This window comes from Leiobunum rupestre, chromosome 10 (genome assembly GCF_980474605.1).
Source record: "Leiobunum rupestre chromosome 10, qqLeiRupe1.1.hap1, whole genome shotgun sequence".
NCBI classification, from domain to species: Eukaryota; Metazoa; Arthropoda; class Arachnida; order Opiliones; family Sclerosomatidae; genus Leiobunum; species Leiobunum rupestre.
Window position 1 is genome coordinate 17,845,872 of NC_143393.1, and position 21,329 is coordinate 17,867,200.

Sequence of the window (21,329 nt, forward strand, 5' to 3'; positions counted from 1 at the left end):
AATTCCTTTAGAGTTTATCAGTAAAACCACTTTAAGTATTTTTTCAATCCTTATACCTATATTTACATATTGGAATTGTTACAAAAGGTTCTTTTAAACGTAACTTAGTACACTAATTAAGTATTTTTAATTTACCGTAATTAAAATATAGGTAAGTGGTTTTTATCTTATTTTATACCTACGGAAGCGATAAATAAATTAAAGCAATAAATTTTTGGAGTTTGGAGATGGGTGGGAAAAAAAAAATAAGGCTCTTCGTTTTTCCAACTGCTTTTCTGATGTACCCAAAAATGGACCAAAATAGAAAAAAAGTACCCTTAAAACGACCAAAGTCACCATTTTCGGCCCTATGTATCCCATTTCGGACCAAAAGTACCCCAAACTGGACCTATTAGCTTTATTGTAATGTTAAACTCCCATAGAGATTCCCCTAAAAGAAAAAAACTTGCGGTCCAATTTTGGGTACATGAATTATTTCGGAGAGGGAATCCATGTTTTAAATTCAAATTAACCGCGCGCCCGGGCAATCCGCGCCTCCCAGGTAATCCACGCCTCCCAGGTAATCCACGCACGCGCGCGCTATCTTCCTGCCTAGGTTATCAAGTATCATACAACTTACATAATTTCTACTTATTTCGTACGATAAAACGCGATCGAGATATTCGTTTTAAGAAATACTCGTGAGATTGGTTCAAGTGTCAAGCATACTACAATGATATTAAAATGAAGTTTAAAAATATTTCCATTCTACTTTAACAACGAATATTCCATGACGTCAAAACACTTCAATTCAAATTAACCGCGTCCCCCGGGGTAATCTGCGCACGCGTCGCCTAGGTTATCAATTTTTACATCATTTCAACTTATTCCGTACGATAAAACTTGATAAGATATACGTTCAAGTATCTTTCGAGATAAGCATAGATAAATGAACAAGTTGGCCTGGACACAATATGTTGATATACGGGAAAACAAATCGTCGCGAGAAATACCCTAAATACATTGACTTTTCGATGATTTTACCCCCATTTCATCCCTTAAATCCCGGATTTCGATCCCGAACCCAAACCCGAACCCGGGATCGATGCCACACCCTCACTTTCCTTCTACTCATTTGTTTCAATAAAAACATCTAAAAAGAGTTATTTATATCCATGAAAGTATCAAAAAAATTATAAAATTTGAAGTTTGAATTTTAACGTTTTCGCAAATTTTTGTAATTTCTGCGAAAGAAAATAGGATAAATCGTTTTTAAGCCGAAATATTAATTTTAATATTGCTCCACGAAACCATCGTTCGATATACACTTATATAATTTGTTTTATTGTAAATTACGTAACAAAATAAAAGGAAAATATTTTTAGAAATATCATTTAATGCTAGCCGAGTCTGGCTATTAAAGCGTTGGCCTTCTCAATGTAGGCTTTCTTGGCGTCATCTTGAGAGCTACCTGCGAGTTCAGGTGAGAAAAGCATTAGATGTCAAAGAAATTAAGTCACCACTACAATTGCTCAAACTTCAATACCTTTCTTCTTTTCCCAGGCGTCCCATTTAGCTTTTCCTTTGGGGTCTAATAGACCTGGCCTACCTAAAACGATACGTCAGAGGGGAATTCAGTGTTTCGAAGTAGAAGTATTCCGGGTATTGTTAATAATAATAACCATCATCTAGGCTAATACCCAAGGCACCACCTCAGGCCCAATTAAGTCATCAAGCGACTTTTAATATATTAGATACGGTGAGATGAACCGGTAATCGCTCGAAACAATAACTATTTCAGCACGCGATGAGGGCGTTCGTTTATCGTGGGGAATCTAATAAATATCCGGAAGATTTTTATCTGCGAAGAAAGGGCTAACTCGACGTTAACCATTGAAGGTCTTCGAGTTCCGCTTTTGGTCACAGTTTTCCTCTAAAATATGAAGGCTATAAGATGTGTTTAGGTTATATACGACCATAAGTTTACGATACGACTAGGTCTACGAAAAATGTACGAGTAAAACGTCAAAAATTCCCCGAGGTCGGGAATTGGCGAGCTCCCAAAATTATAGTCTGTGATAGGAAATGCGACACACACAATTAACTTCCTCGCACAGTATTAAGCCTAGATGTCTTACCAATAATTTAAGCAAAAGACCAGTGTTATTACGCAAATAAAAGCACTGTCACCTAGGAGCAACAAACACAAGGAGAACGCAGCTAGCCTTTAAACACACTAACGCAGTGTTGTGTACAAATCTCATTGGATGAGCCTTTACGCTGAACGTTTTACGGGTGGGGGGGGGGGAGATAATTTCATAATTTTCCCCTTCTGACAGCAGCAGGTGCTAAAGCATCTAGCCAATGAAAAATGCACGACTTTTGACGGGTTGCAATCTCCTTGTGTGGGGTGCTGTGTTTGCTGCTCCTAGCTGACACCTAGAATACTTGGGAATTTGATTGCCAAAGCCCAATAATTTTGCCAATGTTTTGTTTTCCAGGCAGAAACTATTTCGAAATTAATTCGCTCAACTAAGAGTCAATTTCCTTAAGCGTTTATTATATCGTTAAAGAAAAGTGCCCGAGGCAACTGGAAAAAAGGACATTTTCTCACTTGTATTAACGTCTCCGATAGTAGCTTGTTTGAAAATGCCATATATTTCCAACAATTCCTGGTCGGTTGGCTTACTTTTGAGATTTTTTATGCTTTCGGCAGCTTGGTTGAATTGCTGCAAAAACATTAACCTTGCATTTAATGATCGGTTAAAAATTAAACAGTAATTATATACATGTATGAAAGTAAAACGTATACACGTAAAATGATATTAGCGCCTTTAAAGTACAGGTAAATTCAGTCATTATATACATGTATAAAAGTTAGTGCTTTTAAAACAACAGGTAAAATTTGTTTAGTTGACGAATTCATCAAAGAAATGGAAAATATCACAACCAAATGCTTTAAGCCATCATCTTATATAACAATGGACTAAAATTGTTAAAGTTATGAAAATCCGATCGTCCCCCATGACCCATCCCATCAAAATCACTTCGCTACCTAGTTCGACAGCGGCTCCGATCTTACGCCATTAAATTTAGAACCGGGTCACACGGTTAATTTTAAATACACAAGAAAATAGCAATAAAATATATTTACCTCTTCGAGAGACATTTTATTTAAGTTTCCAACTTTTACTTTGACAACTTGTTTAGAGGACAGGAGCACAGTCACGTACGTCTTTCGATGACGGCGAACAAACCGAAAATGAAAGAACGAAGCAGACGCCAGAAGGATCCTTCTTGATAACTGATAAGAGGTATTGACAAACGGAATGAAAAAAATTTGTTTCATTTAAATGCTTGTAACTAATTTTTAAATAATGTCGCGTTCTTTTTTAATGATCCTCTGCATGATAGAAGAGGTTTCAATGTAAATTTAGAAAAAAAAACCCGAAACTTTGTCTGAAACCAATCTCTTAAACCATTGACAAACAAATGACTGTTTTTTAACCTAAAACCTTCAACTTCCACAAGCTTAATGGAATGATGACCACTGGCTTCCCTTCCTTAAACCAGGAAAAAATACCACTTTTGCGGCGAGTTATAGACCAATTATTCTTTTTTATGTGCTATGAAGATTGTTGACACTTACATCTTTGTCGGGTCATATTTACTCTGGACTTCTTAACGACACTCAAACCGGCTTCCCTAAGCGGTTAACCTCCCTGTAGACCGTAGACGTAGTAACCCAAGCCAAATTGGCTATAGGAACTGGTGAATACTTCGTACTGATATTCTTTGACCTTAAATTTGCCTTTGAGAACGTGGGCAACACTATGCTATTCTCACAATTAAAGAAACTTGGTTTTAGCGGCAACATCACGAACTGGATTATGGATCTCGTCAGCAACCGTAGTATTTTATCTGTCCTGTCTACCCTTTTACCCCCCACTAGGGGTGTCTCTTGAACAAACGAGGTATACTTCTCCCGGGTTTATATCCGAAAAGCTATGGCTATCTCCAGTAGTAACGACTCTCTTGGGGCCCGGAACTTATATTTTACTCTCGGCGGCTCTGATGACCTCACCACAACCATTCCGCAAGATATCGGTAGAGGTCTCCATGCAGACGACCTTGCAATATTTTTACGCAGAGGCTCTCTCGTGGAGTGCCGACAGCGGACTCCAGGTGGTTTTAGCTCCCTGGGTTACTACCTGGAACAAAACGAGTTGCCCCTACAATATGGGAAATGCCAGTTCCTGGTCTCTGCCATCCGCCATCGCTTCTGCAATGATCTGTCCCTCCACCTCAACGGCCATCTACTTGAAAAGGTCGGTTCCTACAAATAGCTCGGTCTGTGGCTGGATAGTAAGCTGAAAGGGAGGGCACACATCGCCTATATCGAAGTGCTACAAGTCGACAGCGCTTTGATTTATTTAAAGCTATCTCTGGTGGCTCCTGAGGTGCCTCACGCTCTATCTTAAATACATCCGCCCTATGTTTGACTATGGAGCCGTCTTGTACTTCAGACTTTTATGCCTCTTCCGCCTATTCAAAACCAGACCTAACGTCTCATCCTAAGCATGCCTCGTTCCACCTCTGGGACGCTATATATGTCGAAGGTGATATCCTTCCGCTACGACCAGCTTACGCCTCTGTTCACAGCTCATCTCAACGATTACTCATACATGAGCAACCAACCGCATTGCTTACATTCTACATTCCAATGATCTTCGTGCGATGTTTCCTTGGACCGGTAAGCTCGGCATTGTTATAGGCTTCGTGTGTAGTTTAAATTTTGATCATAAGTATTGCCTCCTACTGACCGAATTTTAATTAAATATATGAAAGCTGTCTGCTCGTTCAAAATTATCTCTGCATAACAGCTGAAAGTTCCGGGTGGCAACACAGATCGACGTCCCTCCCGGCAGTAGAAAAGAGCTATCGAAGTTTCGCACCGGCGCTGAAGGCGTAGAGGAATGATTGAATCAATGGGAGGCTGGTTTCGAAAAACTATGTCTGTCGTCCGGGATGGAAGATTGACTGAGATGGTAAGATTTTATTTGTTGGTGGTTGAATTTAAAAATAGATGACGACATCTATTTTGATTCTCCAAGTGCGCTGGCCATGCTCCTCTCTCAAACTTCGCAATAACCAGTATTTTACTCGATCATCCAAGCTGTCTTCGCTACCCGCCTTATCTTTCATTTCGTCTAGTGCCCGGGGCACTGCGACGTTATTCCCAACGAACAGCCGACACCCATGCTAAAGAAGTGTGCTTCGGCTCCTCAAGGACAATTGCGCAAACTCTCCCATAGAAATCTCATAGGTAACTAGAATGCTGCCGTGTAACTGGCCAATGGGCCAAACGCCGTGGCAGACGATAGCCAGATCTCAGCCAATCAGAGCTCAAAGAGTGGTTCTGCCAAGAATTTAATGTCACCAGAGAGAATGACGTCACCTATCTCCCGCGGATCCAAGGAGGATTATTATCCTCCTTGGCGGAACCACTCTATGGCCTCTCATTGGCTGAAGGTTCAAGGCAAACTGGCGTCAAGCTCGGCCGTAGGCGGCAGCATTCTAGTTACCTATGAGATTTCTATGTACTCTCCATCTTCTTCCCTTTGCAAAGAAACGGCTTTTTAAATTCAACCACCAACAAATACAATCTTACCATCTCAGTCAATCTTCCATCCCGGACGACCGACATAGTTTTTCGAAACCAGCCTCCCATTGATTCAATCATTCCTCTACGCCTTCAGCGCCGGTGCGAAACTTCGATAGCTCTTTTCTACTGCCGCCGACTACCCACTAAATAAATTCTCCGAAGATGCGCATAGTGTCGCCCCGCTGCTGTCCTGCTTCCTATGCCATTCTGCGGTGGACTCCTTCAAACATTTACTCCTCGCGTGTACGGGGCTCTACGCTCAGACTTGCAACACTCTCTTCCTCACAATTCTCTCATTGCTTGCTCAGACGTCGAAAGGCTACCTCCCTGTCATTCGACTGCTCTGCTCCATCTGGAAGACGGTCTTTGCAGTGCTGGTAAATTCAACTCCCTATAATCTTTTTGAAATAGACTATAGACTTTTGTTAACGCTACTCCACCTTTATTTACTTACATTGCTTTTATCTCTATAACTCTGTAATCTAGACGGGGCTCTCTTGCGTCGCGGAATTGTTGTTTGATCAGGGCCCTCTCTGCTCCATTGCTTAAAGGGGCTCCAAAGCATGGAGGACGTCGTGTCACGTGAGACTGAAATCACTGAATACTAATAAAGCTGAGTCGCCCAGCAACTGAACTCATTAATACATTACCCATGTTGGTAGCCAAACCCTTGCTTGTGGAATAGCTCCGAATATTAGTTTAATGATACATTTGGTAATTGTCATACTTCTGGTATAATATATCTGCCTAACAAGGCAAAATTAATTTTACATTATGCCACAAATTTTTGAGATTCAAATTCCCTGACCATTTTAAGAGATTTTCCCTGGCTTTTTAAGGTCAAAATTATTATTTTACTTTTATCAGAAGGTAATAAATTTAAATGTATTATATTTCAGTAAAAAGGTTATTGCAACATTTTTGTTGAAAAAATTAGCCAAACTTTCAAGGAAATAAATGCTAATCATAGAATTTGTCATAGATCTAGAGTAAAATTACCTTAAAAAAATGTGAAGAGGAAATTTAATTCCCAGATTTTTCCCAATTCTTAAAATTCCCAGTCTTTTTAGGCCCATTTTTAAATTCCCTGATGTGTGGCAACCCTGATTTATCTAAAATATTTTATTTTGCTGAATTAGTTTTAGAAAGTTTACGTAAAATATTTTTTCTTCCAATATGTATTTTGAAGGTACGTTTCAAATTAATAACATTAACAGAATAGGCAGATGAATACTTTTGTAGTATATGATATACGCTTCAGAATTAAATAATGAAGAACGGGTGTAAAAAAATTGCGGCTTAAGAATTTTACTTCCTCTTTTCGATTAAAACAGTTTCTACAATATCTACTCGACTTTTAAGTTTATCAGCGACTTCAGTGTCCATTTTATCGACGTTACGCAGTAGAAAATGATGCATAAAGAGTCTCAATCCTTCGCGCAACATGTGCAGTTTTGGTGCACCAGCGATCCTACGGAAAACATTAACGCACACTGCCTCCGTTTCGTGAAGTAATAAGGCCAACATGATTTGCCGCAAGAACTTGACCAAGGTTTTCTCCATTTCAGACAGCTGAATGACCTTCAAAATGAAACACCGCAAATTAGTGACGATTATAAGTTCCTTAATCCAGAACATTAAATACTAACTTTCAAAACTGATATTGGCAAAGCTCCCTTTGAGAACAAAAGCACTAGAAACTGGGCCAAATTAGATACTTGATGATTATCCAAGTTCTGTAACTCCTTGAATTTGTCCCATAGTGCAAATTGTAATGTCATCTAAATATATACAAAAAAATCCAATTAGTGAAGTTAAAAATAGCAAATTAGTTGGAACGCAGGATTTATACCTGGAATCTTCTCTCAAATGTACAAAATTTTTCTGTTAGCAAGGCATAATATGGGTTGTAATTCTTCTCTTGCAACAAGCAATCCAATATTACGTGAATAATTTCCCTTTCTTGCTGATTTTTCAATCCCAAATGTAAGAGTTTCTCAAAAGCATCCATGAAATCCTAGGATATTTGAATGTGTATTTAAGCTTGGAGCAACAAACACACAAGGAGAACGCAACCCGTTAAAAGTCGTGCATTTTCTTGCGTACATTTTTCATTGGTTAGACACTTTAGCGCCTGCTGCTGTTGGAAGGGGAAAATTCCAAAATTGTCATCCCCCTTTCCATAAAACGTTCAATATTAAGGTTCATCCAATGAAATTTGTACACAACACTGCGCTAGCGTGTTTAAAGGCTAGCTGCGTTCTCCTTGTGTTTGATGCTTCTAGATTTAAGTATAAAAATAAAAGATATGTTCAAAACTAATTGCTTTACTTCAGCCGACATGATGATACAAAAGATATTTTTCCTAGTTTCGGTGTTCATTCTTTGTTTTCTAGCCAGTTCTAAAATTTTGTCACTAAAACCAGCAGTGATGGATAAATTAATTGAATTTTCCGTTGATTTATCAGCTTGGCTTTCATTTTCTTTCAGCCCTTGCCACGCCGAACCCACAATCCACCAACGGCCCTGCTCATTGGCTTTCAGAAGATCAGCGAAAGAAATGTGAAGTTCTTGAACGTAACTGCCTAATAATATATAAAGTGTAATTAAGCTGAAGCTTTTAATAAAGATGGAGAAATCCTAACCTCTTCGTAATAAGCCTCTTAGTAGCTTTCTTAAATGTTCTGATAATGATGGGTCATAATTGGGCAGTTTATGCATATTATTATTCTTGATCGCCATTAGAGCTTCAATCATAAAGCGTACTCGAGACCTAAAAAGTTATATTCATTTAATAGAAAATTAAAATGAAGCTTTATTAGAATAAATAACAGTATATTACTGGTCTAATAAGGCAGTAGCTGACGATGCTTTATTTTGTAGAGAAATGATCATTTCTTTGAGTGCTAACGGATTGTCTTTTCTCAAACCAAAGCCAATACCTGAAGGAACGAAAGACATTATAAGTCATATAGTTTAAGTGTAGTCATTTAAGCTACATACTTCTTAAAATTAACAAAATTAATTCCACATCTTTTTCGCTAAAAGTATTAGCGAGGAAGTTTACAATGTCGTATATTAGACTATTATGCGTTATCTGTACAAAATTAAGTTATTTAATTATTATTTTTAGACAATTTCTTTTAAATTAGCTAAGCGTATTACAACCTTGAAAGTATACAAATGGCAAATTAGTAATATTAAATTATCAATTTCTTTTCCATCTCCGTAATTTCCACCTTTTTTAACTCTTTCATCCAAATTCATTGCCAGGGATTGTAATATGTGAGCTCCTGTGATGTAATTTCATTAAAATTAAACAGAAATTGCCCAAAAACTTAATTTTGCAGCACCTTACCCACTTCAGTTCCAACATTAGCGTGCAGCAACGCGATTAATAAAGCGTGTTCCAATATAAGTCGCTCTGGAGTGATTGCGGGGGACACAACCGATTCCAGAGTAACGTTTGTAATTGTTTGGTTCATATCTAAAATAAACAACAACTTGAGCCTAAAACCAACAACCAGAGTTAATGCAGTTATTACCATTTCTACTATTTTTCATGTACATATCTTCAATTTGGTCGGTCATGAATTTCATATTAGACTCACTGAGCCTATTGAAAAGTCCCTTCAGTTGCTTTTTCAACAACAATAACTCCGCCTTCTTTTTAGAATTGACTTCCGCCATTTGAGCTCTTTTAGCTGGTGGTACATATTTGTTGGAGCTACCACTTTCTTCAGATTTATCAGAAACCACATTGCCTTGTTTATCTCTCTTTCTACCATAAATATCTTCCCAAAATTCATCTTTCTCGGTTGATTCAGAGTCATCAACATCGTCATTTTGGTCTTCCTTAGGTTGACCTTCATCCAATTCGTCAGCTTCGTATTCAAATTCAATTGAGATTTTTTTCTTTTTCGGTTTCTTCCTTTTCTTTTTCTTTGTTTCATTCACTGTGGGTAAAGGCTCCATTTTCTCCAAATCAGACCACGAAACGCTTTTCTTTACTACTTTGGTCACAAGTTGATCATTTTCTTTGGAAGGAATTTGTATTATAGGTTTAATTGTCTTTAAAGAGCCCTCATTTTCAATCAATTCTTCACATTTTAGTTTTTTGGTGTTCTTTGGTTTGGATTGTGCCATTTCCCTTTTATTCATTTCTGACTCTGTAAGAAAGAAGTCATCAACTTCCAAATCACTATTTTCAGAGTCATCCAGAACATATTCATCCTCTTCCTCGGAGATATTATCTTTCATTTCCTTATCGCTTTCATCATCTGTATTCTGATCCATATCACTAAAATCTTGGTCGGATTGATCGGAATTGCTGTCCTCTTTCGGTTCATTAGGGGTTTTTTTGCCCAAAACTTTGGAAAGATCATCTGATAGGTCCATATCGTCATCGTGTAAATTAAAAGAAAGTCCATCTTCCCCCTCAGGGTGATCAACTACCTCTAAGATATCTTTAAGTCTTAATTCAGAAAAATGAGATGTGCAACTATTAATTTTTTATATATTCTATATTAAAGGATACAGCCAAGTCCATCTTCATGAAAGGATTTTGGAAGTTTCTTATTTTTTCTTTTATTAAGCTTTAATTTTTTAGCCAAAGACTTGATGTTCCGCTCCTCATCTTTATTTGCTTGGAGCAATTGTTTTTTCCTGATTCGAGTAGCCTTCATGGATTAAAATTAAGTTTAATTAAATATTATATTTATAAGTACAGATTTTTTCATACAGAATCAGTTTTTTTCCTTTTCTTTTGTGGTTCAATTTCCTCTGAAAAGTCATCACCAAATTTATCATTAGGACTGATTTTCCCGGGTAAGTTTTCGTCTCTATCTTTGTCATCCACAATCTTTCCCTAGAGTTTAAAAAAATATACGTTAATTGGAAATCAAAAAAAGAATTTATATTTCAGTTACAAATTTCCTAGCTAAAAATTCTCCTTTTCGGGCTTTCTTCTCTTTCCGTTCTAGTTTTCTTCTAAGCTTACGGCTCAAACCTGGTTTCTTACTTGACAATTTTGTACCAGGCTTCGATTTAAACTTACGAATTTTCGTCATTTTAAATAGAATTCTATAAAAGTCAACTATTTCATTTGGGATTTTAACGTAATTACAAAATTGAAGCACATGGCACTGACATTAACACGTGTTCAATTGAAAATTAAAAGGTGACCACGAGATGGCGTTACCATATCGTAAACCTTTATTTTCGAAAAGCACATGACTTTTTAGGAACCACAAAAAAAAAGAAGCCAAGGAAATGTATTTCCGTAAATTTGTTTTAGTTTAGCTGTTGTAGTTATGTAAAGTTTATCAATTGTTATTATCAGTCGATTTATAATGAATCTCAGAGACGACAATTCAGCTCTCAATTTTATTCCTGTATTGGCAACCTTATTAGTAACGCTATGGTTTTCAAATTGTTATTGTGCCGAAAGTATATGCATTAATTTACCGAAATCACCATGCGTGTGTCATTTGAAAAATGGTTCTGTTATTGACTTAACAACAGTTGCCGACGATAAAAAACCAAGGTAATTCATGAACTTTGAAGTAGCTTTGTATATTACTAGTCTGTTCACCCAAACATTTTTTGCTAGGTTTCAAGATGTGCCTGATCCAAACGGAGTATACAGTTATTCCTATAACCCTTGTCTTAGTTTTTCGGAGGGAAAGGAATCATCGGGTTGTTACCACGGTGTAGCCGTGTGTCAGTCAAAACCCGGCACAGATGAATATTATAATGCTGGAGAACAACCTGCAACCTTTTATAACAATGGAACCAATATAATTTTAGAATATAAAAGTAGAGAAACTGAAGTAAGGTGAGTATTACAGATTTAAAAAAACAGCATATATATATATATATTATATATATATAAAATATAACAATGCAGAGGCGTGCCTAAGGGGAGAATGGTTAGTAATTTTGGAAACCTTTTTGTTTTGGTATTTGAAATCAATTTCCGTCACCCCCCCCCCCTGGTATCTGAACCTCTTTCGACACGCCACTGTAATTAACTATCACCTAACTAATCCGTTTTCAATCGAAGGACAACAAATGTCACACTTGTATGTTCACCAAATACCAATTTCACCGTAGTTAAGGAAGATCCACCTAAACACTATGTAAGCTGCAATAAATGATGAGAACTCTTAAATCCAAATTAAAACTTTGTTTTACATGAAAATTTTTATTCGTACAAAGGAAATGGTATTATATTCTCCTTGCGCTTGCCCTGATGGTTGCATAAACAAAAAGGCTCCGGATGAGGGGCTGTCTACTGGATCCGTTCTTGTTATATTGTAAATTAATTTAATTTACTTTATTGACCATCTTCAGTCAATTCATTTCACTTTTGCATTGTGTTTTAGGCTTTTTTTGTTCATATTCTGCTACTTAGTGGGTGGAATTATCTATCAAAAAATTGTAAGGGGAGCTCAGGGATATGAACTAATACCAAATTACGAGTTTTGGTGGGAGTTCCCCTTATTAATAAGGGTGAGTTGTTAAATTCTAACTGTACAAAACAGGCTTACAAATATGTCTGTTTCAATTATTAATTTGATTATTTCGGAGTAGGATGGATGCATTTTTTGCTACAATGGATTCAATTCAGCTCCTCCCAGAGGGACGTACGACAGTATCTAAAATGTAATTCTTGGAACACTAAATTAAACACAAAAATGATCTGAAAATTGGAAAATGTGCTAATCAAAATGACTTCGGGTTATTTTTCGGTATATATTTAAAATGTCGCATTTGTCCTAGCGGGTTATAAAAAATTTCAATTTCAATTTTGTAAAAACAAATGTGGCGTGATTTAGGTGATAGGTTTTTTACCCTCTAGAATGGAGTACTTTTGACGAACTTGAAATGTTATGAACATTTTTTGTTCCACTAATAGTGATCCTTTACTTAATGTTAACAGATCTGATATATATTTTAAGAATTTGATACTGAAGGTATAGAATGTCGCTTTTTACGAATGATGTTACTAATGCAGAGTATAAATCATGATGTACAGTTTTCTACCTATTTTTCTGTATAAATTTCAATATTTCTTCATGAAATACCTGTAACTAATTGAATGCCAATTTTAAGCTTATATTCGTTAGTTGACAATCAAATAAACAGTAAAGTTTGTACATAAATTTTGTTTGTTAAGGATTTGTTTCCTCTTTACCATGGACTAATTAAAGGGAATATAAAAGTATTTCCATAAAATTGAAGAAAACTGGCAAACTTGTTAGGTAATGAAAGAGGGTACTAAACCTAGCAGCAGTTCCCAATTCCATTGGCTGTGAAATACGCTTCGAGCTTTGGAAGTAAAGCGCCATCTGCCTTAACATCCATAAACTAAATATGTGAAGAAATAGCAGACACCTTTTAAATTTATAGGTTTTTCGGTTGAAATTTTTAACGAGCAGACAGCTTTCATATTTTTAATTTAAAACTCGGTCGTTAGGCGGCAATACTTATGACCAAAATTTAAACTACGCACGAAGCCTATAAGTTATCAGAGAAACATCCGTTTGGCAACCAGTCAAGAAAATTCCTGTCAGTATACTAAAGCCTTTCTTAATTGAATCATTCTTATTTCTCTACCCGGGCCGGGAGTAGTGGCTCACTCCTGTAATCCCAGGCGTCCGGGACGCAGAGTTTGTGGAAGGCCGTGTGAGGACGACTACCAATCCCCCAACGGGTGGTCGGGATACTTCCGCCACGGGTGTCCCCACCCCTGTCCCCACGTATCCCCCCGTTGGCGTGGCCGTTACACATATCTCACCCTGATTAATCAGTTATTGTGTGTGTGCTGGTGTCTAAGGCCTCGGGTCGACACCGATGTTTGTGTATCTCAAAAAAAAAAAAAATCTCTACCCGAAATTGTGGTTGTTTCCATTAGAAATGGAAGTTCTTTCTGTAGAGACAATGTTCTTGACCTAGTATTTTCGTCGGACCCCTCGCTTGCCTGCAGCCTTTGACCCGGAGGTGTTGGCGGCCCTAGGCCGTAGCATCGAGAAATGGCGTAGTGACCACGGTATTTAAGACTTTACTATGTAATAATAATAATTTTATTTCATCAGGTAAAGAAAGCTATACACTTATTGTGCCCTGACGGGTAATGCACAAGCACTAGAGTTTACAGGGAAAAATAAATAAAAGAGCAAGGATTACATAGACATAGCTAGAGATAAATACACCCAGTACCCAAACAATATATACACACACATTAGCGCCATCCGCGAAACTTATCTAAACGTGCCTTAAAGGCAAACACCGACGATTTAATTTTAACGTCCGACGGAAGACAGTTCCAAGGGTTAAAGAAAGTACGCCGAACCGTACTGAGGCACCTTTTTTTAATAATGGTGAGAGCTTTGCGCCCTGTCCATTTGAGGTCGAAAAATTTCGCTGCAGACACGACATAATGACCATCGGCGAGCGACATAAGGTTCAGGCGCTTAATTGAGGCGATCGGGGTAGGAAAGACCTCGTAATCCAGCTACAAGTTTTGTGGCCTTTCGCTGCCACGTCTTACCATCCTATGTTAAAGAGTGGGCACCACCCACCCTCAGGATACGCGGGTGGGCAAACCAATACAAAAGCTGTTGAGGCCATGTGATTTCCTATCGTTAGATATATAAAATATTATCGTAAGTTGAAGGATTAAAACTTGGGCGCCACCCACTCTCAGGAGACCCGGGTGGGCAAAGCAATACAAAAGTTGTTGAGGCCATGTAATTTCCGGGGGTTTCCGAAAAGGACGGCGTGGCTCACTTGATAAAGGTGTTGGTTTTGGAGACTACGAGCAGGGCCGTCTTAATGCATGGGCTACAGCCCAGGGCCCCCAGCCAGTTTTGGGGCCCTTGAAAGGCCTGCCATACAGTCTCAACTCTAGGGATAAGGGTTTAGTTGGTTAAATATTATTTATTCTTATTTTAAGCCTATTTCCTTACCTTTAACAACTGCTTCTAGCCAAAAGGACGACAGCGCAAGAGACAATAGCCTACAGGGATCCCTGTAGGCTATTGTCTCTTGTCGAAGGATTGTTACTGGGAAACTCGTATAACGTACACGATTGGAGTTAACGAGTTGAAGTCTAGGGGTATGCTTAAACTACTCATAGGGATAAAAGGACGGACAGCCAAATTGCCATTAGAATGGTTACCTTTAATTATTAAACACAAATTAGATTTAACGCTACCAAAAGCTCTGCCCCAAAGACTCTGCAGAGACCAACTGATACAAGACATACATTTTATAAACAAACACAGAAACAATTCCGAGAGAATGGACAACAGTTAAGTCTTATTTACGAAAATAAACAATACGTGATACCATCGTTGTTTCGACTAGGCACCCAGTTTGCGGTTGCGGAACGGTGACCGCTAGTTTTATGCCGCACAGACCCACACGCGCACACCCGGATTTCTGCTGCCCGAACGGGACTTACGCCTTTCCAACCTAAGCCGCCAGGTTAGCTCGACTCATCACGACTTAAAGCCTAAACCGCGGGCCAGTTGCCCTTTAGCTTAGGGGTGCTTCCGACTTCGCATCAGTGGTCAAAGTTACCCAAAGGTTGGATCTGCCCCATGAGTAGCGGAGAGGGTTACCCTTTTTTTTTTGTTCGAGTCCCCAGAGCGGTTCTCAAGTTCGTTCTGTCAAAATCCGCCAAAATCTTTGGTTTTGATGGTCTTGGGTTCCCGCTTTTGGGCTCTGCCCAATCACTAGTTCTTTTCCTGAACGGTCATCACTGATGACATCCAACCGTCGAGCGTGAGAGCGAAAGTCTTTTAATTCAAACCCCCGAAAATAGTTGTAAAGACCTTTTCACACGAGCCAACTTTTTAAATCAAAATGCTGAGTCAGCAAAAATGGATCAATGATCCATTTTTTTCTCACGTACATTTTTGGTGGATCAACTCTTCGAACTTTTATTCACACGAACCAACTAGTTGACTCAACTCAAGTCTAGTTGGATCAAAAAGTTAGCTCGTGTGAAAAGGCCTTTAGTTGAAGGGACGCTCGCTTAACTTTTACTTTTCGCACTTAGGCGTTAAAGTTTCCATATGAGTCACTTTATGACCCCAAAGCGAAGAAAGCTCGCTTTCTATTAATTTCGTTAAAATCGTATCAATACAATCTCTCGGAACTCAAGTCATAAAAACGTCACGCAGAAATAACAAAAATAAAATGACATGACATATTGGCAGTCCTTGTTTCTTATTTCGGGGAAATCCCAAATGGGGAGATGGGGGTTAAAAGATAGTGCGGCATTACAAAGACAGGGGGCACTCCTTTACTCCAAACGCATCGTTATATGGAACGAGAAAACCTACTGGGGCCACAGTAGCCCGTGGCCACTATGGACCCCGACACCCGTGTCAACAAAGAAAGGGAAGCTCGGCTAAGAACAGCTGGTTCACGCGATCCCACCCAACCCAAGACGACCCGCGCCAAGGGGTAGAGAGAGAACGCTCGAGCATGGACTAACAAAACGTTTGGTTAGTCCATGGCTCGAGGGGAAGTTACAAAAACTTAAAGAACGATAAAATTAAACTGAAACTAGAAAGCCCAAGAATGCTAAAATTAACAGGCTAACGTAAGCCTAAAATGTGGTCGTTACATCATTTAATATTATGTATCTTTTAGTTACGTCTAAAGTAATTTGACTCATCGCCACATCGCGCATCATACGGTACCAACAATTAGTGATCGTACGGGGACCCCGACCCCGACCCGGTAAGTCGGGCAGTGTTTCCACTCTGCGGTAGAGATTTTCGCCTATTTTAGGGGCAATTTTACCAGTTTTCGCCGGTTCTATAGTCGATTTTCACCGCCGTTTTCGCCGCAATTTCCCCCCATTAGATTTACCTTAATTTTTTTTTAGTGAGGGTCACTGCATATTTTACTTATCTTTATTTCCAATCTTAGATTTGGGCAATATTTTTTTATATAAAAAAAATAAATTTTATTTCTTCAAATGTTATACATTTTTTATTGCTATATATAAAAATTGAATGGGCGGACATAGGGGGCAGAGTAGAGGGACTACAGAGACGACGATTTTTTAGTTTTTCTGACTGAAAATATCGAAAAATATTTTCGCCGCAATTTTCGCCGTTTTCCATGGTTTTCGCCGCTTTTTCGCCTTTTCGCCGGTTTTAAAATTTATGGTGCCCACCGAGACAGTTTTCGCCGAAAACGCCTTTGCCGCAAAGTGGAAACACTGAAGTCGGGGATCCTCGGGTTTTACCCGTTGCTAAATTTTTTGGTCGGGGTTTTTTTTAGTCGGTTTTTCCAAATAAAAAAAAAAATGAATAAATGCCCGAGCGAGCGCTTAGCAACAACCAAAACGGAGAAGAATGGGGCAAGCCAGCAGCCTATTCCCTCGGCGACTTCTCTCGTTCGAAGGTACAAAGGTCGCATCACATTCGCCAGGCTCGCCTCTCGTTCGCCGTGGTTTTGATTTCGTTTTTGATTTTAGCATAAGTCTATAATATTGTTCAATAAGTTTGACACTTTGGGAAATATTGCACTGAGAGCTAGTAACGAATTGACGTCACCACAAGAAGAAAATCTAACCCTAGCGAGGCGCTGTCAAAGGCTACGTGTGCCGCGGGAGCAAGCGGACGCAAAACGGTGACGAAGCCCGTAATTCAGTCTGTCTTGTGAGTAACTCTCAGTAAAACTTTTGAATGTGAAGAATAGGAAGTGTCACACTTATTAAACAATATTATACAATTATATTTTTACTTTTACTTTAAAATAGGCGGCCGTTGAAGCGACTACTCTCGTCACTTTTGTAATTAGAAAACGCTCAAAAATTAAAATTCCAAAAAACACCGACCCAACCCGGTTTTTCAGGGTTTTTTCTCTCCCCTACCCTGACCCCGACTCAAATGTCACCCCGTACGATCACTACCAACAATTTCTAAAACATAACAGTGATTAACTGTTAGTAAAAATCTTATTTTCTGTAGGCCTATGCATAGAAATAGAAATGAGACTAGAACCACGATTGGATTGGGGGGAGATGTACCAGCTAGAAGGCCGCCATTAGAGTGGAATTGCGCATATCCGCGCCATCTAATAAAAAAAATTTAAACTAAATATGATCACGTGGCATAACGTCGTTTGCAACGTTGTCTGTTTTGTTTATCATTTCTTCGATCGGTTTTCGCATTGTAGAGTTGTAAAAAAACAGATTTGTTATTTCAACGATATTATATAAGTTATTTAAACAACTATGAAAATCATTACGTTCACAAGAATCTACATTACCGTAAATTACAGTTTTATAAACGTTTTAAATTTACTGGCCTTGAAAAAAAATAAGCTTTGAAAGCTTATCTCTAATTGCTTTCCCTTTCATTTCCAAGTTTTTGTGGCTAGAAATTTTAATCATGTGAACTTTGGCATATAACATAATTAGTTTTCTGATTAAACTATTGCGATGATGGCAACTCCAAAACTCAACGTCAAACATATGGTCTTAAATTCGCTGAAAATGAATAACACTGAAATTCCGAGTTTAGTATAAAATAATTCCTATAATATTACATACTTATGAAATTAGCATTGTATTTCTTTCCCAAATCGGTTAGTACAGAGCAAACAAATACGCAATTTTTACCATTTTCAATTTTCCGCGGTTATGCTTATGGACGCGAAAAACGCAAACACAAAAATACCGTCACTGCGTACGACGCGATGCGCAGTGGCTCGCAACCTTCAAAATTTCTGCCGTAACCATGCCGACAATGCTTAAGGCACCTGGCAGATGGCGCGGAAAGCCCGATTCCACCCTAATGGCAGCCTTCTAGCTTGCCCGTTTCCTTTGGGATTGGCGTAAAGCGCAGTGGTTCTAGTCTCATTTCTATTTCTATGGGCCTATTTTATACTTTTGAAATTAAAAGTTTTGGTTTGATTATTGTGTAGTTGAATTTAGACAACGGACATACAAAGGCTGACCGTTGGGGATCGCAAAGGTCTTAAAAAATAATTTAGCCCAGGGCCCCAAAAGGTCTTAAGACATCGATTCACAATTTATTGTCGCGTTGTGTTCCCGAACATTGGGGTTTGGGACTTTTTTTGGTTTTATTGTGCTATATTATAGAATTTTTTGCAAGGAATCTATTTCCGTTAAAATTATTTTTCGGTAATTAATACTCAAAGAGATATATTTATTTAAAAATTGTCCAAAGACTTAATACATAATCACCGTGGTTGCATATATAAACCCCACCTACTATATCTCCTTACCTATATAACTGTCGGTAGCAGATATCAACGGTACTGGTAAGCCTGGCAATACTAAAATGTATTTATTTTTTAAGAATATTATTATAAATTTCCTCCGTGTTATTTCAACGCTATTATCATTTCTATATATCAAGGAAAAATATATAAAATATTGGAACATATATAACGGGAGGAGCTGTTTTATATCCACATTTGCTATTCGAAACTTTGTGTTACCAAGATTACGATTTTTGTATCTTCAGCGATGTATGATGTCTGGCCGACTCTGACTGCGATTCTGTTACTTTTGGTTCTGAGAGCCGATGTCGTAGATGAATGCGTTTAAAACAAAAGTTCAGAAATTTAATAAACAAAATAGTAGTGTAAAAAATGAGTCACTCGACACTAAGAGTCGCACAAAGACTCAGAATTACCTCGTGGAAGCCAGCATGGATTCCCTTAAGGACGGCGGCTAGAGATTCCGGTAGAGCCTTATTTTCTAAGGAACTTCGTAGAGCGCATAGAGATGATGAATAGAAAGGACAGCTGAAGAGGGCAGACGAAAGCCTGCCACAAGTTCACAACTAAGCCGCACAAGTGGCGTGTCATACTGAGGTTTAGTTAGGCCCCTATGACCATGCTCCCTTTAGCCTCGTCTCGGGCCCCTCTACCTTTAGGCAAGCTCCAGGCCTCTAGGCATATTGGTTAATCCGACACTGGTTTTTACTACGCTGCAAACGAAGCTAGTGATATAACTTCCAGTAAAGATGGTAAGGAATATCTTAAGCCACCTAATTTTTACTTGAGGCCGAGGCCTATTGTTCTAAAGTTGTTTAAAGTGACAAAAGAGGATGCCCATCATGTCAGTGTAGGATTAAACGTTAGGGATTAACTTACGACGTTATAGCTGGTCGATGCTTGGGTAATTGTGGACAGCGCCAAATTAGATTTGTGGATAATAGAGTTAATGGTCACCAGCTTGGCCAGGAGAAGTTGTTGGGGACAGTGTCGAAAACTTTCCTAAAATCGACGAGAAGAACGTCTACTTGAGAAGCACTCTCAATTAAGTTCAGGTGTCCACGCATCAATACAAGAGAGGAACTGCGTTTATGTGCTGTACCCACGGAGGAAACCGTACTGAGAGCATTGTGAGATTCAATTTAGGTGTTCTTTAAGATAACTCACATGTCAACTATATCACAGTAAGCAGAGAAACTCCGTAATCGAATATCATTGGCAATATCTTCTTATCAGTTTTCCCAATCGCGAGGCAAGTGCGAGCAGGAACTGGAGGAGCGATAACAAGAAGAGCCTAGGAGTGTGAGTTACCTTCAGAAACAAGAAGAGAGAGCACCAAGTCAAGAATGTCGCGGCATTGAAGTGTTGTGTGCGTGGGACTAAGCACCTGCTGCGTGTAGTTGTCGGAGAGTACAATGTGAAGGAAGAGTTAAAGGAGTTTGCCGCGATTTCTAGTAGATGGACCGGTAATTGAACGTGTAGACGAAGGGGTCAATAGATACAAGTTACCGTTAGACAAGCCGAGCCGATAATTATTCTCACAACAAACCATTTCAACGTTATCGGGATAGTTACGAGGTAGGACTTTACCCTATTGTCAACCGGAATGAGAATACCACCACCGTGTTGATTCCTATCGAGTCTGTTAACCGTAAAGTTTGACCTGATGAAGCAATGGAAGAGTCTAGGTTAGTTTCAGTCAAAGCGACAATTGAAGGGCAGAGTGCAACCAAGAAACCATTGAAGTCTTGAATGCTGTTGCCAAGAGATTGCATATTGGTCATTGGAGTGGAAGAGAGAATAAGCGACTGCCGGTTTGGGCACGCCGTTGGTACCGCAGGTCATGACGGCGCAGGAGTAACCCCACGGCAACATAGACCAACATCAGTTTGAAAGCAATATCAATATCATCACTATGGGTTAGTTTTGTGGTGTTAAAAGTGGAAAAAACAGATAAAAGGTATCGTTAGGGGGCTTTCTCAACAGGGAGGCTATTCTGTAAATATTCCAAAATTACTAAAAAGCATGATCCGTCAAAAATGACAATGCGCAGTGTGCAGAAGAGGCTGCTATCGAATTGTCAAACTACCGATAGTATTGGTCAAATTAAAAATCTTGGCGGTCTGTAATGTCTGCGAAGCCGACGTAGTGATTTTAATGAAATGCTTCGACATACGGTCGATGGTACAAATTTAAGTCTTGGGCACCAAAAATAAACAAATATTTTAAGTCCGCTTAAGCATTTAGTTTAAGATTTGAGCAAAATACCAGATATAGCATAACATACTTCCACTACTTAGATAGTTTGATATTTCAATATCCACCCCTTCTTCACATGCGCATTGCCATTTTTGACCGATCGAGATTGTTTTGTCAATTTTTGATTTTTACAGAATATCCTTCCAGA

General features: G+C 38.7%; 3 protein-coding genes across 3 annotated transcripts; 1 reads left to right on the plus strand and 2 right to left on the minus strand.

Moving 5' to 3' along the window:
- Positions 1-1,283: 1,283 nt before the first annotated feature.
- LOC149924900 (acyl-CoA-binding protein homolog) lies at positions 1,284-3,256 on the minus strand. Its single transcript, XM_090160541.1, has 4 exons — positions 3,134-3,256; positions 2,594-2,708; positions 1,526-1,588; positions 1,284-1,450 (listed from the first exon to the last, which is right to left on the minus strand). The coding sequence occupies exons 1-4, from the start codon at positions 3,146-3,148 to the stop codon at positions 1,380-1,382; spliced, it is 264 nt and encodes an 87-aa protein (XP_090016667.1). The 5' UTR covers positions 3,149-3,256; the 3' UTR covers positions 1,284-1,379.
- A 3,680-nt stretch (positions 3,257-6,936) lies between these two features.
- Positions 6,937-10,816, minus strand: LOC149924901 (nucleolar MIF4G domain-containing protein 1). Its single transcript, XM_090160802.1, has 13 exons — positions 10,573-10,816; positions 10,386-10,511; positions 10,182-10,323; positions 9,190-10,110; positions 9,003-9,131; positions 8,813-8,937; positions 8,648-8,741; positions 8,487-8,586; positions 8,290-8,417; positions 7,976-8,229; positions 7,497-7,661; positions 7,294-7,425; positions 6,937-7,225 (listed from the first exon to the last, which is right to left on the minus strand). The coding sequence occupies exons 1-13, from the start codon at positions 10,711-10,713 to the stop codon at positions 6,953-6,955; spliced, it is 2,730 nt and encodes a 909-aa protein (XP_090016928.1). The 5' UTR covers positions 10,714-10,816; the 3' UTR covers positions 6,937-6,952.
- Positions 10,817-10,916: 100 nt separating this feature from the next.
- LOC149924902 (cation-dependent mannose-6-phosphate receptor-like) lies at positions 10,917-12,729 on the plus strand. Its single transcript, XM_090160498.1, has 6 exons — positions 10,917-11,189; positions 11,256-11,480; positions 11,709-11,784; positions 11,864-11,961; positions 12,031-12,157; positions 12,239-12,729. The coding sequence occupies exons 1-6, from the start codon at positions 10,996-10,998 to the stop codon at positions 12,305-12,307; spliced, it is 789 nt and encodes a 262-aa protein (XP_090016624.1). The 5' UTR covers positions 10,917-10,995; the 3' UTR covers positions 12,308-12,729.
- The last annotated feature ends 8,600 nt before the right edge of the window (positions 12,730-21,329 follow it).